Below are 17,023 nucleotides of genomic sequence, written 5' to 3' on the forward strand. Positions count from 1 at the left end.
GCAGCATTAAATAGACAAAAACGGTAGTTTAATGTTGGTTGATGAATGGTGTGAGAGCCTCTCGGTATAACAAAAGTACTAATAGCACATTTTCTTTTTATCCTACAGACTTACATAACCTGCGTAGTGTACACAGCGTGGCCTTAGAGAGGTGTGATGTTATTACTCCTAGAAATCAAATGACAAAGATACACACACAGACAAACACACAGAGACAAGGACACCAGAATGTGGAGTATTTACATTTAAGATTGCACTCACACACAGAGCATGTTTACATTTTAGATTCAGAATGAGCTCTCCTCTAGTTCCATCAGCCTAGAAAGGCATCTGACTTGTGTGTGTGTGGTGAGGCCATATGGAGCTGATGGTGGCATGTGTGAGGCAGGCTGTCTTGACACCAGGCCTGTGGAACACACAAACGTGCCTTAATTGACTTGTAAAACTGCCTAAGATGCTGTTTTATGGTACCATTTTAAGACAGCTCGCATTGAGTTTGATATCAAGTCATGCTTAGCAATCAAATGTGTCACAGGCACCCTTTATTTTCCAGCCAACCTCTCATAAAGTTTAATCTGCTTTGAGAAATGTAAAAAAAAACTAAAAAAATAAGGGAAAATAAGACAGAGTCTATCTAAATCCTGACTAAATTGGCAGTTTCACAGTGTAACAGCATTAAGAAGCTGAGATGGTAGAGCAGAAGGCTGGTGCATATAGATTTGGACTGTGGAAGTCAGACTGACAGTTGTGAAGATATAAATGAGGCTGCACTCTTTGTGTGCTGACAGCTGTGGATTTGGTGCTACTTCTTGTAGGCTCCTGCGATCCTAGCACTGGCTCTTTGTTGTCAGAAACGGCTCGCGTTCCCTTCACCACTGATCGGAGGGGCTGGCCAGCCAGGGCAAACAAGAAGGGGATGTGATGTATGGCCTGGTGATTGATGGAGCGCTGCTACCCAAGAAGTTCCTGCTGGGTGATTCGCAGCCCTCTGCCCCACAGACACACAGATTTCAGCTTTGACTTTAGCTGGACATGGAGAGGGGATGTGACTTTTCACAGACTGATCCAAGGCACAGCCTAGCCTCCAGACCAACATGCTAAATACCAGCGCTAAACTGAGGACAAGGTGCTGGAGATAGCATTTCCCAAGGAGCCCTATCAAAAGGCAGAGGCAGCAGTGACTGCTCTTACTGTTGAATTTCAGTCCCTGATAAAAGTTCAACATTTTATTTATGCCATAGTGCAATTTAGATTTAAAACACACTATACAACATCATTTATACAATTGATGATTCAGTTCAGGTGGCAGGGAAATCTGAGCCATGGTTAAGGGACAGGCTGCCATCATTTAGTTTTGCACTGAGGTGCATAAAGGTGTCAAGCCGATTGGAGCCATTCAAAAGAATGCAGAACGTGAATAGGGTAGTGCAAAATGTCATTTGACTTTTAAGAGTCTGTTCATCAGAATACAGTGTCAGTACAGATTTTAGAGCAGATGTTAACTAGACACTGGAGATGTTATTGATACAGCAGCTTAGACTAAGGTGCAGCCCCTGATTAAAGTTTAGTTTCCAGATTTTGGCACTTATGGATCCGTGTGCCATGTAGATTTCTTTGAAAAAAGTGTATGCTGTTTAACAGCTAGAGAGTGCTGCATAAATCCCAGAAAAAATGCACACTCCAGCACCCATTTCCACTGAAGGATTATGCTTATAGCAATTAAAATTTAAATGCTGTGTTGACTATATGCTCCTCCAATAAGATCTTAATGACTAAGAAAACTAAGGTGATTGTAGGAAATCGCTTAAGCCTATTGAGATTAAAAGATTTTTTTATTTGGTAAACATGTGATTTGTCTTGCTCGTGCTTTCCATAAAAAGAAGAGTATTTATTTGTTTGTGTGTTTGTGAGTCTGTAGTTATTACCTTATTATGATAATTACCACGATATTTTACGATATTTTATGAAGCAAGCTTAATATACATTCTAAATCCTGCCATGTTAATACACAAAAGTATTAATTGAAATCTTATATATATTATAAAATACGTTAATATTATATATTTTCCATATATTTTCCTGTCAGCACAAACCTTACATCTCCATTGACTAATTTTTCAGGTTTTTAAATTATTTGAAAATATTAGCTGGCCTTTACTTACAGGAAGGAGAAGAAAAACTTTCATTATATCATGAAGGGTTTTTTTTAATTATTATTTTAAGGCTAGATGTTTTGTTCTGGGGCGGCACGGTGGTGCAGCAGGTAGTGTCACAGTCACACAGCTCCAGGGACCTGGAGGTTGGGGGTTCAAGTCCTGCTCTGGGTGACTGTCTGTGAGGAGTTTGCTGTGTTCTCCCTGTTTCCGCATGGGTTTTCTCAGGTTTCCTCCCAAGGTCCAAAAACACATGTTGGTAGGTGAATTGGCGACTCAAAAGTGTCCAAATGTGTGAATGTGTGCTGCCCTGTGAAGGACTTGCGCCCCCTCCAGGGTGTATTCCCACCTTCGCCCAATGATTCCAGGTAGGCTCTGGACCCACCGCGACCCTGAACTGGATAAGCGCTTACAGATAATGAATGAATGAATATTTTGTTCAGGTAGCACTAAAAAGATTCATATTTGTATTTTTTGGGAGCCAGGAGATGTAGAGGTAAAGCATAACAGTTTAGATATTATTAGCTTAAAGGACAAGTTCAGGGCTGAGTGCCAGGTTTTGAAATACATATATATCTTTATTTATATTCTATTTATGTCTATGTTTAAAAAAAAAAATTGTTCATTTTAATACTTCATAGTCTTTGGAAGGCCTCGGTGCTGTTTCTTGTAAAAGTTGGTTGGTACAATTAATGTTCCAGATAAACAGACAAATTGTCTGTGAATCTCTAAATATCACTCTGCTTGGATGATAGCAACTGTTACTAAGATTCAAGAATGAAGACTGATTTTTTTGGCAAGCCTATGCCAGGCATCTCTGTCAGCAGGCTTCAGAACTTCAGCTGCACTGTCAGGCACTGTTCTTTAATCCCTCAGGATATACGCTCTGTCCTAGTATGCAGTCTCTCTGCCACTCCCTTTGCAGCCTTACATTGCCCATGAAATGTTCAGCTATTCTTTAATGTCATCTTCTGCCTTTTGCTAATCTGCTACTTTCTTTTATATAAGAGATGTGATACCTAACATGTTTTGAAACAAGACACTGATCCATGGGATTGACTACTCTGTCAAAATCAAACTCAGTAATCTACCCCAAGGCCATTTAAAAGAAGCTATTCCAGGGCAAAAAAAACACCTGCTGAATTTCATGTCCAGGCTTGTGACATTTCAGTGTAAAAATCATGAATATATATATATATATATATATATATATATCAGAAAAGCTCTTTGTTTAATGTACAAATTAAATATTTTGAAAGGGACAAAAGACAACCACCTGTTTTTTAAATGCAAAGTGTTAGAAATATTTAAAAATCTAAGACTTTTTCCTTTACTTGCTTCCTGAAATGGGGTCACAGTGTTATTAAAAAAATGTTTATTTCAAACACAGATTAAACCGGTTGTTGGAATGAAGCTTGGAATGAACCAGTCTGTAAACTGACCTTTTTGTTTAACTACATAACTAGCTTAATGGAAGGTACTTTTCATATTATCATTCATATCATATTTTTCATTCATATTTCTAGAGTAACAGTTGTAAACTTCACTGTGATATATTTAGAGAGACAGATTGAAAAGTGAGAGTAAAAGAGTCCTGACTGCTTTTTCCCACTGTCCCCAACCACACAACGCCCAGTCATTGTCAGCCCTGTGTAATTATGGGCCTGTACCATACTGTTAATTATAAAGGGTCATTCGTGTCACAGTGAAATAAAAGACCATGTGATTAGTCTGTGAGGGCCAAACTTATCTGTGGCTCGGGGGAAACACTGGAAAGGTTTAAAGGCACTTTACAAAACAATATGAATGGGGAATTTGGATTAATAGTATTTCTATTATTTATAAAAGCTGGTCACTGTTTACAGTCTTTATAAGGTCCGTTCATTACATGCCACAGTGACTGAAAGAGAGTGACAGTGTTGGCGATGTTTGTGGTAACTGGTTTACTTTGACTTTCTGAATTGAATATTCACTTAAACTCCTGGGGGGGTATGAAGCCATATTAAACTGTTATTTTCTGTTTATGAGAATAAAGATCCAAAGATTAAGTCATCAGCGAGTCTGATGGACTGATGGTAGACAAACAGTGAATGTGATGAGTTCCTGGTGTGTGACAGGGGAGCTGAGCAACAAACAGAAGTAAGCCTTAGTTTTAGAAACGGTTTACTCTATTGAACAACAAATTTGAAAAATGTTGAGTTGCATCATGTAGCTTACTTTTCAAGTAAATAAAGACTAGGTCATTTTCTCTGTTTTCACTTACATAATGACCAGATTAGTCCTCTGATATACAACTCAAATTACAGCAGTCAAAAAGGGTATACATTTTTGTGAAGGGCATGAGTATGTTTTGTATGAACTATTTCTTCTCAGACTTTCTCACCAACTCATCTTGCTTCGGTATTATAGTAGGTTTAATTTGTGGCAAAACTGATTTAATACTGCCCTCTCCTGGTTAGACGTGGTATTGCTCAGCCTCAGCGTGGATTTTTGTTGCTCTCCTCTCTACCTTTTCTTTAAACCAACGTTCACAATTCTAAGCACTGTGAATGTACAGCATTGGGATTTGTTCATGAAATAAAGCACTTTATCATGTTCATTGTTAGTCTAGATCTCACCACATGCTAACTAAATCAACATGTTATGTCTATGACAAGGAATGATGAACTATTCTGACATGTTTTTCTCTCTCTCTTGCTCTCCCTTTCAAGGACTTCAAGATGATGACAGATGATTATTAACTCATGGAAGAAATGAGGACATCAGAGAGGGGAGATTAATCTTGTGCTTTCTGCTTATGTCGCTGGAGGCCCATTGATCCAGACTAGAGCACAATGTCATTGTGTCACAGACTGCACAGATAAGGACCAGCAAGCTGAACCAGCCACGCTGGCACCATGGCAGGAGAGACTAAACGGACATATGCCACCAAAGAACTGGACACAGAGTTTAATCAGCAAGAAAAGGGGACTGCAAGAGAGCAGTTCAAAGAGAAAGGATTAAAAGAATCCCCTAAGCACTTTCAGAATGTGAGTCTGGAGTCGCAGACTGTTACCAATGGTGCTAAGTTTATAGAAAAGGAGAGAGAGAACACTCAGCAACGTGAAGCTGTTATCCGGCCACAACAGGCAGGAAAAATCGACTTCAAGTCACTGCAGAATCGTTCAAAGTTCACCAGTGACAGATCATGGCCTGGTGGGAAGGGCAGCCCTCAGTCCCCCAGCGGAAAGAGTCGTAATCGGGATAAGGCTAAGAAATCAGGAAAAGGAGAGCGTGGTAACCCACAGCAGCTGTACAGGCTGAGTATTACAAATCCACGCTCCAATCCTACAATTGGGATCGCCTATCCGCAGCAGAAGGTTTCACCTCCCAAAAAGCTGGAGGCAAGCCGGGGCCCTGTCGCAGGCAGCTACAGGTTTCACGTGCCAAGTATCCCCGAGAGAGAGGCCGAACTGCATCAGGAGGAACTCAACTATAACCGCTGCTTCCAGGAGAGTTCCTCCAACCTCACGTCCCCAAGCTATACCTCACAACCGGTGGGCTCTGCAGCTGGGGGCCCTGCTCACCAGCACCCACCAGCCACCACACCACAGCAGCAGCCTGGTCCACTGGAGACCAGTAACCCACAACCTGTCAGCCAAATTCTGTTCACTGACTTTCAGCTGAGTGGAGCTGACATGTGGCAGTCTCCTGACAGGACTTTCAATAATTCTAATTTTGGGGTCCCATCACAAAAACCTAACACCCTTATGGAAGTGAACAAAGCAAACGGGTTTGTTCCTTTGTCATTTCAGTATGGTTATTCATTATTAGATGATGCTGCCTCAGATCCCTTCCCCTGCGATCAGAACCCACAATCCCAGGACTTCATTGAAACATCTCTGGGTCCAAACCAAAATTCATTTTCTTTTCAATCTTCTGGGGAGGAGCATGATAATGTTCAAAGCAATACACAGTTCAGTACTGAAAAGTCAGAGGACAGACCACCGTATACTGTACACTCCAAACCTCCCCAGTATGTGCAGTCTCCTCACGGTATACCATCATCTGTACATTGTACAAGGGCCATAAGTGAGGATGTTAGCAATGGTGAGAGCTCAGTATCAAACAGCCACCAATCAGAGCAGAACAAAAGTGTTTTACCTAACAAATCAGACACGTATTGTTCAGTAGACAATAGGGACACGAGTGTTACTACAGGTGGCAAAAGAGACTGCCTTTCAAAAAATGGTGCTTGTACTCAGAGAATTCTTATTCAAAGCAGCGTCCATCACGTCAGAAATATTGCACAAAGTCAGAGTTCACAGATGCACTTTTCAAACAAAGCTTATAGCAGCCCTCCTTCTAACACCATCCACATGGGCTCTGCACCTCATGACAAAAATAACAACAAAAGCCACAATAGGGCAACACAGTCATGGGAAGGGCCCAACAAGACCTTCTCATCATCCATGGACCAGAACTCCACCCCATTCCCAGTTCAGTGCCAAACTCCCCTTGAGCAAAGGCAGAATGCAGGAATTAACAGTCGCCTGCCCTGGCAGCAGATACACCTCACTTCAGCCATGCCAAACCAAAACAGGATTGAGCTTTCCAGGCAACTTAGTAATCAGCAACTGACCTTCCTCTTAGCTCCCTCTGACTGGCAAGAGGATAGTAAGTCTCAGAAAAGTAACACTCAGAAAAGCTCCAATAATTTTCCCAGTAAAAGACCATGTGAGGCTTTTTCAAACCTAAGGCAAGACGGTACCAAACAGAGCTGTAGTACAATAGCGCCATGTCAGTTTACAAGCAAAATGGAACCAGTCCAAGGTCAAGTTACTGATACAAAAAATAAGTCATTGTATTTTGGTATAAACCAGACAATTCATGGGTCCTCCACAAGGACCCCCAGCTACCCACCATTACAGGTTCCAAATATTGGACTGATGATGGTGTCTCCTTATGATTCACCCTCACATTCGCCCATTCAAAATCCAGCATCTACCAGCACTTGCTCTTCCCTTTCACCAGAATCTACAAGCCCTGCCAACAGTAGCTCTGATGACAACCAGAACACAAAGGTCCCTCCACCTCAGTTTTATCACCAGCATCAGGGTAAGACAACCTCCGACAACCTGAACTCTAATCAGCATCACTACCATTCAGACGTCACTCACAGCCTGCACTACAACCAAGAAAGAGCCAAAGAGAACATTGTGAGCTTTTCTCCAAGTATCAGACATCCAAAGCATGGAAATATGGAAAGTGTTAAAGGCTGTATGGATGGCTATAGTATGGAGCACCCTCCACCTCCCCCATATTCAGCTCACCAACTACTTACCAGTTCCTTAGCCACGGCAAATCTGGACCAACTGGACGTGCTCCTCACATGCAAGCAATGTGATCAGAATTTTAATAACCTGGCTTCATTTCTTGACCATAAGCAATACTGTGGACAGCATTCATTTGCACAGAATGACTTCAAAGACATTCGCAAAATGGAAGATACAAGAAAATTTAATTCAGACCACGCTAAAGCCATTTCATCTGGGAGCAATTTTACCATGTCAAGAAGTTCGTCTGATTTGCATTTGTCCCTGCTAGGGCTTAACAAGAATGGAGAGATAATGCCAGACACTGAACCCAAAGGTGATGCAAAAGATGATCCTATGAAACTCATGCTACCGTCTGCACCACTTCCTGATTTGGAGATGGAAGACGCTAAGTTAGACAGCCTTATCACTGAAGCCCTGAATGGTCTGGGTTATCAGTCAGACAATGCAGAGATTGATAGTAGTTTCATTGATGCATTTACTGACGATGAGATCACCACTATGAAATGCTCGTCTAATAGGCAAACTCTAAAAACCAAAGACTCAATAGTATTTGAAAGCAGAAGTAAGCATGAATTCACATCCAGTGAGAAATCACTAACACAAGGAAAATATTCCTTTGACGTAGACTGCCTCGGTTCTGAGAGCAAACACACTGATGTTATCCACAAAGAAAATAAAACGGATTCTGAGGCATGTGAGAAAAGCGCCAAAGGGGAAACAGCCCTTGTGAAGAGAGAATGCACCTCTGAGGAGTCTAGCACACATACGGAGTGGGTTAAAGGAACTTGTAAATCAGACAAGACAGCAGAAGACAGTGAGCGGGGTCCAAGGTTTCTTTTGTCCAGAAATTTTTCAGAAAGATGTGGACTTAAAAGCTCACAAAGCAGCACACCATTAATTAAAACAACAGTTCCTCAGTCACCTTCTGCCACAAGGAGTCCCACATCTCAGAGACCAGCAGTGAGGGATGGAAAAAGAAAAAGGGCCAGTGGAGGGAGTTGGAGTAAAGAGCTCATTCACAAAATAGTCCAGCAGAAGAACAAGCTTCACAAGCTCCATGTGAAGGGGACTAAAAACATGCAGTTCTCATTGGTGATGGAGAGGGTGACACCCACAGTACAGAACCCTACATTCAGGGAGTATGACTACGTCTCTGATTCAGATGAGGATTGTGAGCCTGTGAAAATAGCCAGCCAGGGCCATCTCAGCCAGAGCATCCGTTGCAAATACACATACACAAAAGAATGTAAAGGAAGGATAAGAGCAGACAGGAACAGAGACAGTCAATGGAAGCAGGACAAAATAGAGAGTTTTGAATCCAAGAAACCTGAGGCTGTCTCGCCATCTTCAATTAAAGAGACCTCTGGTCACCAGAGAGTGCGAAGACGAAGCAGCAGATCCTCCACAAGTAGTGAAATCAGCGCATCTGTGAGCATCTCCAGTGAGAGCATCAGCAGCCCTAAAAGCATTGATCGCACGGATTCAGACTGTGAGAAAAGAATGGAGATAAGAAAAAAAGATCAGGACTCCTGTGAGCAAGAGAGCTCTCCACAGAGGGTACTAAAAGAGTCCAGCACGTCACTGGCTTTGACCTTCACCAAAAACACAAAACACTACAGCACTGACAAGATTCTACTCTCAGAACTCAAAGACAGTTACTCTGCTTCAAAGTGTTCAAACGTCATCAGCACATCACAAGAGACAGCATCAGAACATACCTTGACTAAAAGTACTGTTAGCCTTTCAAGGTTCAAAACAACCAGATTAGAGGTAGAGGAACAGATGGACCAGTATGGCTGTGAAATAGGCATTGCTGCTGGCAACGAAGAGCCAACACAACTCAGTAAGGAGTATAAAGATTACATGGCTGGCACACACCTTAGAAAGACTGGTGTAACACTGAATTCAGTGAAGACCCAAAATGACAAGGAGAGGGCCCACCCTGGTAAAATCAAAAGAGATAAAAATGACATTTCAAACGAAAAATCACTGCAGAAAAATAGAGAGGGTCATAAGTCACATCAAGATCCCGAATGCTCGCCAACTACTTTTGAGAACAGCAGTGACATTTCCTCAGTCAAAGAAACAAAGCCTAGTTTGGGTGACCTATTTGCTGAGCCACCAGCACTTTCCAGTTCAGTCATGGACGATGTGTGTGTATCTACTGCTAAACTTCATGATACACCCTCACAAAAAGACAGAACCTGTCTTATGCCCTACTCTTTAGAGCATGACCAGAGTCTTATGAAGTCACCCCTATCATTTGATACATCTTCCATGTTTGGTGATCTCACAGTAGGTGGATTTGACAACAACCTGTACCCAGATATTCAAATAACTAAAGAGGGATTTGGACCTATAGAGACGACAGCACACAAGAAAGACCTGTTTGAGGCCCCCTTTTCACCACTGACAGAGCAGAGGGACTGGAGCTTGATGGTCGACGTGACTCCTGAGCTACCAGATGAGATTTCTCAGTACAAAGAGAGCTCAGATATAACAAATGATAAGAAGACCAGATTTAACAATGTCCCTTTCACACTACCAGAGAAAATAATAGACTACCATCCAAATCTTAACACCTGTGTCTCAGAAGATGAGCTTGAGATAAAAAGAATTGTAACAGAGCTTGAGAGCCAGCTCCAGACAGCTAAGCTAAGCAGCCCCTCTCCACTTGACACTGAGACGCCAAAACATCTGACTATGAGTAAATTTTCACCATTGAGACTAGGCCATGAAAACGAGAGTGAACAGAGTGGCCTGGATATGGATTGCTCATCAGAAAGCTTAGCCCTTGCTGCACCACCGGACTCTCATCCTGAGCTTTTCTCTGAACCTGACCTGCCATGGTCCAGTCCAGTCCAATTTGGGCTAATGGGTGGACAGCAATGTCTTCACACGCCGACTCACTCCTCTGTGACAGACACCCCAATTAATCTAGGCCAGGAAAAAACTGATGAAAAGGATGACAGAGACCTACAAGTTTTATTCACTGAGAAGCACCAAGCACTAAATATTGAAGAAAAAACTGAGAGCAATGATTCTGTGGGCACCGACAAATCAGAAGAAATGATTGAGCATGAAATATACACAGAAAACCTCATGAAAAGCCTAGAGGTGATGTCGGACTCTTTGTCTTCAGGCCTAGAATCATCTCGATCACCTCTTCAAGAAACAGAGCAGTGTGTTTCTGAGCAAGAGCAAGAAAAAGAAGACAATGATAGAACAGAACCCACAGATGAGACCGTAAGAGTTGAAGCAGAAAATTTAGCAGTAGATTTTACAAAGTGCGAAATAGATCTGAACAAAAAACTCTCAGAATATCAGCACAGTCCTATAACACAAGGCATTAATGAGTCAAAGTCAGATGGTGACTTGGTCACAGATGAAAACATCAGTGCTGCCGAAAACAGTGACATCATTCTGCATGTTGAAAATGTACATTTGAAAGTGCAACCTGATGAGAACATCTGTGCAAGTACTTCACCCAAAGATTGTGAGGAATCATCAAATACAATTAACCTATCAGAGTCGCCTCTAAACATATTTGAACCCAAGAGCTGTGAACAATCTGTTAGCCATGTAGAGACTGGGCAAGATGGTTTTGAACCTCAAATTATAGAAGATCACTCCAAGAGCTCTCACAACAATCCCAAAATTCCTCAGATTCTCTCAGATGAACTAAAGGAGGAAAAAACTGTGCCTCTCAAACAAGAAAGCAGCCAACCTGAAGAGCTTAATGCTACAAAAGATACAACATCAGCTAAGAATAACCATCAAGTTTATAAGAATGAGACTGACACAGTAGAAAATGCAAAAATCATTGCATCTCCTTATAGTAGCGGTGTCCACATTCATGAGATCCAGGAACGTGACAAATGTACTATTCTTGAACAGCCACAAATGGAGAAAGAGAATCAATGCTGGGAACCCACCTTATATATGACTTTTTCTCCTGTATGTTCTGCTTCCGAAGAGCATGTACAAAATAAAGATGACTCTAAAGAAGAACATGTGCCACCAATGACTTCATCATCACTGAGTCCTTTACACATTTCCTCAAAGAAGTCCACTGACCAAGCAGACAAGAGTCCATTAACAGTGTGTTGGGGTGACATAAGCATGATTACCCATGGTTTGATTGAAGAAAGATCAAGCCTTGAAAGGCAAAGTGCTGAAGACATGGATGTTGGTGGGTCACTTGGTAATTTTGAGTCATCAGTCAAAACAACAGAGATGGATAATTCTTTTGTTACCCATATGGACTATGCAGAAACAACAGAAAGTAAAATATCTAGCCCAGGAACAATTTTAGCTGTAGAGAGCATCTCTAAACAACCCTTCAGTGAGGCTAGTGAGAAGTCTGAACAATTGGATGTTGCTCAAAATAAAGACACACTGTATGAGTTCAAACTAAGTCCACTGAATTACAGTGAAAGTCATTTCAGCGACTGTGGCTCTAAAATCATTAGTAATGAGATGGATGCTCCTCCCAATGTAAAGTCAAGCCCAAAAGACAGCCTCAACTTCAGCAGTTGTGCACTAACTCTGAATGCACAGTTGTCTTCAAATTGTCGACTAAGTCCGATTCATGTTCAAAATGAGCTTGAATTAACATCTCGAGATAATTTAGTCAAAAATGACATAACACATTTTCCTGACACAGCCTGTCAAAATAACAAGTACTCCTATGTTTCAACTACCCACCACCTTCAAGGTGAAAATACAGCATCAACAAACATGGAACAGCTCGCAAAAATTTCCCAAGACGATATTAGTACTTGTCATGTACCCCTTAATTACATAGACCTGCACATTAACCTAATGAAGAAGGCAGAAGCCGAGAATACGGACAGTCACGTCAATACTTTCAAGCCTGATGCCATGCCCAGTGTTCAAGAAACACTCAACTGTAAAGAACAACTATCAGCAGCATCTGTAAGTCTCACAAACATGCCTGCACCAGTGATGGGACAAAGTACAAAGCAGTCCTCACCCAAAAAAAGTGGTGCACAGAACACTATTCAAGGCAAGTTTCAATGTGAAGTTTGCTTGATGTACTTTCGTACTGTACCAGGACTTAAGAGACACAAAGCTATGAAGCACACAGTAAAAGCTGAAGGTGTCACGGTTCAAAACACAACAGTGAGCAACCAAGGGTTTGTGCCTGTTTATCATCAGTCAGTGAGCAAAGACTTGAAAGACAGCACTGGGATCCTTGATCCTGTGGTTATGTTGAGTCCACACAGAGACGGGGTGCCAGCTAGACCTGAAGATCAAGTACCTTTGGCTTTAGTGTTTAAAGACACAGTAAATGAATTAAATGTTTTAAAAAGTGCAAAGAGAAAGGACAAGGAGGATGAGCATCTCCTAACTCAGACACCAAAGAAAACTAGCAAAGTGATAAAAAGCAAGAGCATAGATATCAACGATGAAGGATTAATTCCTGTACTGATCAAACAAGACACATTTTCAGAGGAGCTACTCAGTATACTTAAAACTGATATCCTCCAGGAGATTTCTCCAGATTTCCCTTCAGTTCAACAACCAGAATGCCTCAGGTCTCCCAAAACACAAAGCACAACTGACATTCTAAGTTGCCAAGACATGAAAGCAATAGAGGAGCATCAGGACACAGAGAGAGCCAAAGATCAAGAAATAGAAGCAACATCCACAAAGCATCCTAACTTTTATGACCATGGAGCTGCAGAAGAAGATACAACAACAATTGCACAAACTTGTGCAATGTCAGGGACAGAAAACAATGAGCAGGAAAAACCTCAAAAAGAAATTGCAGATACAAAGGAATTTCTTGATGTAAAAGAAATTTGTGATCCATGTGAAGATCCTGTAGTGGCAATCAAATGTGAAACAAGCACAGGTGAAAATGACACCAACTCTGAAGGCTGTAAAGAACATTCACTATGCCCAAGTGGACTGGATCCTGACCTGAAAGCTCTGTTTGACGATGAAAGCACATTCTCCCAGTTATTCCCAAGGAACGATGAAATGAAAAGGAAAAAATGTGCACGTGTTTATGGGAAAAGTAACAAAAAGCAGAAACAAATGCAGAGTTTAGTCCCAGATTATACTGGCCCCAGCATGTTTCTGGATAAGGATGAGGAGAATAAGAAAAACAAAGACAATACTTTTGTCAGCAGTCTCAGTGATAACTGCGAATACGAGACTATATCACTTGATGATGCCAACATGCTAGAGATGTGCCAAAAGAGCATGCTCAAAAGTTCTGCTGAGAACAATGCAGCAACCGATGGCCTAACAGATCATCAAACAGAGTATGAAGACACTCCAGAGGTTAGCATTAAGGATTTTTTATGCCAAACAGAAGATGCACTTAAGAAAAATTCCATGCATTTAGAAAACTCTGAATCCACAAGTAAAGAGAAAGCAGGATCTTCAGGTAACCAGGGGGACTGTAAAGCAGAGGTTCCTGCCAGTCCTGCCCTTCTGGAGTCGGCCTGTGTGCAAGACGATCTCACTCCACATCCAAGCATCGACATTCAAAATCTAAACACTACATTCCAGCTCCCTGAAATACAGTTCTTTGAGCCTGGAAGGAATATTCCTTTGGTTGAGGATATTGCAAGCAACAGTACTGAAGTCAAAGAGCCTGACAAATCCCCCAAGAAACCCACAGAACGCAAGGGTAGGAAACGCATTGAGACTGGACTGAAACCCAAGGATAAGCAATACAAATGCAAGGTGTGTTTCACATGGTTCCTCACCTTAGGTGAGCTGGACTTCCACAAGCTCTCTCACAATCCCTCACCTCCTCCCACTTGTTATATGTGTGTCCAGCGCAAATTTAGCTCACGTGAACAACTTCGAGACCATCTGAGGGAGAAGCATGCCAAGAATAAAGCGGGTGTCTGGACTTGTGGTATGTGCTTGAAGGAAATCTCAGATGTCTGGATGTATAATGAGCATCTTCGTGAACATGCTACACAGTTTGCTCGAAAGGGTCAGTCTCAAAGTTCCCTGCTAGACATGCCAGGCTGCTTAATGCAGGAAAACGCTGTGAAGAACTTCATCTCTTCAATTATGCAGCATAGATCAAACAAGTCTATGAAAGGGGAGAATGCTAAATCATCTAAAGAGGAGAGAAAGGCTCCTGTAGATGCCCCTGGAGTAGAGCAAAAGTCCTCCAACACATGTGAGTCTGCAACTATAAAGACTAAGGTCTGCACTGGGGGAGGAAGCAAACACAGCACACTTACACCTCTTGAAGTTCTTCATAAAGCAGACACTACACCTAAAAATGTTGAAATGCATCCCAACTGCAAAGATCCCTCAAGGGACTGTCATCACTGTGGCAAGCAGTTTCCAAAACCATTTAAGCTTCAGCGCCACCTGGTAGTTCACAGCTTGCAAAAGATTTTCATGTGTCACAAATGTCCAGTGTCCTATCAGGAAGCAAAAGAACTTAAAGATCACCTGAAAAACGAACATGAAGAACTGGATGAACTTGATTCAAAGCACACTACACTTTACACCTGTGAGCTTTGTGCTGATGTTATGCATGTGATCAAGAAGTCTTTCATCTGCAGTACCTGCAATTATACTTTCTCAAAGAAAGAGCAGTTTGACCGTCATATGGAGAAACATCTGGCAGGAGGGAACAAAATATTTAAGTTTCGGGGGGTTATAAGACCTGGCAAGCCCCTCAAATCAAAAGATGATGAATTTGACATCCCACCAACCAAGAGAAGAAAGGTATTGAGTGAAAGTTCACTAGACAACAGCTTGGACAGTGGCATTGCCAGTGTTGCATCGGTACACTTAAGTCAGTCTGTGGACTCACAGGGTCTGAAAACAATTGTGGAAGACTTTCCATGCAACAGAAGTGACGAACAGTCCACTGAGACAAATAACACAAGTGTGAAAATGGAAGATGAGCATGAGGACCTTTCTGTGGTCCTGGAAGATCAAGGGCATTGTCAGCCCATAACAGAGCCAGATGAACACACTCTTCCCACAAATACAGTGCCCAAGGAAGAAGACAATGAAAACAGTCATGCACATGAACTCCAAGACACAGACACCAGAGAAGTTGGTACAGATAACAGGAACTCTCCGGTTGAGACCTATAATGTCAAAATTGAGGAAGAGTGTGGAGCAATTCCAAACACACCACCAAAGCTACTTTCAAATGAATCAAGTGTTCTGGAGATCAGTGTGAATGAATGCTCAGGTCTTTCAAATGCAGACAATATGATTCAGAATGAAAACTCACATCTGTGCGACTTGCAACTTTCTGACCAGACAAGTGAATACATGAAAAGCCAACAGACAGAAGGTACCTTGCCTACTGAGGGCTACCATCTTGAATTTGGGAAACCGCTTTCGCCATCTCATAACATAAGACAACAACAGCTGGATCAGTTAAATGAGCATTCATCCACTGACAGAAATGAATGTGAGCAAAACACAAATATTGTTGAACAGCCAGTATGTATCCTGGTTAGGGATAAGACATCCTCTAAGTCATGTGAAAACAGTAAACAATGTCTAGACAATAGCCCAAGGTTAGGAAACCTTGGATCCCCCGACACTGTAAGTGTAAATCATTCCAAGATTCCTCCCAGCTCCATAATATGTGAGGACAAGGACTCCATAAAACAGAAGAAAAGAAAAGACCTCAAAATAACACAAAGTTCTCAAAGGACAGCGTCCCCTGCTACGAGGGAGAACCTTGGCATTGACCCTAAGGTCAAGAAGAAGTTTCGACCAAACAAATGTGACAGTGTCACAGGTCAACGGAAAGCTGATGTCTGTGGTGACTATCCTGTGCTCACATCAGTAAAGGATGACACAGCGAGTAACAAAATTGTCTCTAAGCACAAAACAGGAACTCTGGGTCTACAACCCAAGAAAGGGTCTCTTGATAGTTTTCCACCAAGGAAAGGAGAGCTTGTCCGTCATTTGAATGGGGACTGTAGAGGGAAAAAGGGGGTACCTGGGAGATCCATTCATTCTCCCACTCCCAAGGTGTCAATAGCCTCCTTGAACAATTCATTTAACAAATCTCGGCACAAGCCAGGGTCTAAGTCTGTGGAGACTCACTCGTATCGTACTGCAGAGTCACAGAACAACCTCCTCAGCCAGCTGTTTGGCCAAAGACTCACTGGTTTTAAGATTCCATTAAGGAAAGACACTTCTGAATCCATTAACTGAGAATTATAAGGATGCTACTAAAGAGGAGGGAGCGGTGTTATCCACTAGTCCGATCATCAAGGCAATATTTAAATAAGGCTTAGATTGTAAGCCCCGCCTATGTGAAATGGTTTCACTTTCTAATAAGTCACTTTATTACCTTGTATCTTCTTGTAAATGTTTTCACATTAATGTGAGGACCAGTGATAAAGACTAGTTTATAAATATGAAATTGCTGGTGGCCAGCAACCTTATACAGATAACTTTATTTTCTCTATTCTGAAGTCATGTTACAGAGACTGTATTTCATTACAAAAAGAAAAGATTTGAAAAAAATGGTTACTTGAAAGAGAACTGAGATTTTTTTCAAAATATGCA

At 41.8% G+C, this 17,023-nt stretch overlaps 1 protein-coding gene across 1 annotated transcript; it reads left to right on the plus strand.

Moving 5' to 3' along the window:
- The first annotated feature begins 5,050 nt into the window (after nucleotides 1–5,050).
- On the plus strand, nucleotides 5,051–16,666 carry LOC136694999 (zinc finger protein 469). Its single transcript, XM_066668812.1, has one exon. It carries the CDS (start codon nucleotides 5,051–5,053, stop codon nucleotides 16,664–16,666), a length of 11,616 nt encoding a protein of 3,871 aa, XP_066524909.1.
- The last annotated feature ends 357 nt before the right edge of the window (nucleotides 16,667–17,023 follow it).

Source organism: Hoplias malabaricus, chromosome 4 (assembly GCF_029633855.1).
Source record: "Hoplias malabaricus isolate fHopMal1 chromosome 4, fHopMal1.hap1, whole genome shotgun sequence".
NCBI lineage: Eukaryota > Metazoa > Chordata > Actinopteri > Characiformes > Erythrinidae > Hoplias > Hoplias malabaricus.

Bases quoted from the DNA above. Each gene is read 5' to 3' on its own strand.
- LOC136694999 (XM_066668812.1), top strand. From the start codon at position 5,051: ATGGCAGGAGAGACTAAACGGACATATGCCACCAAAGAACTGGACACA.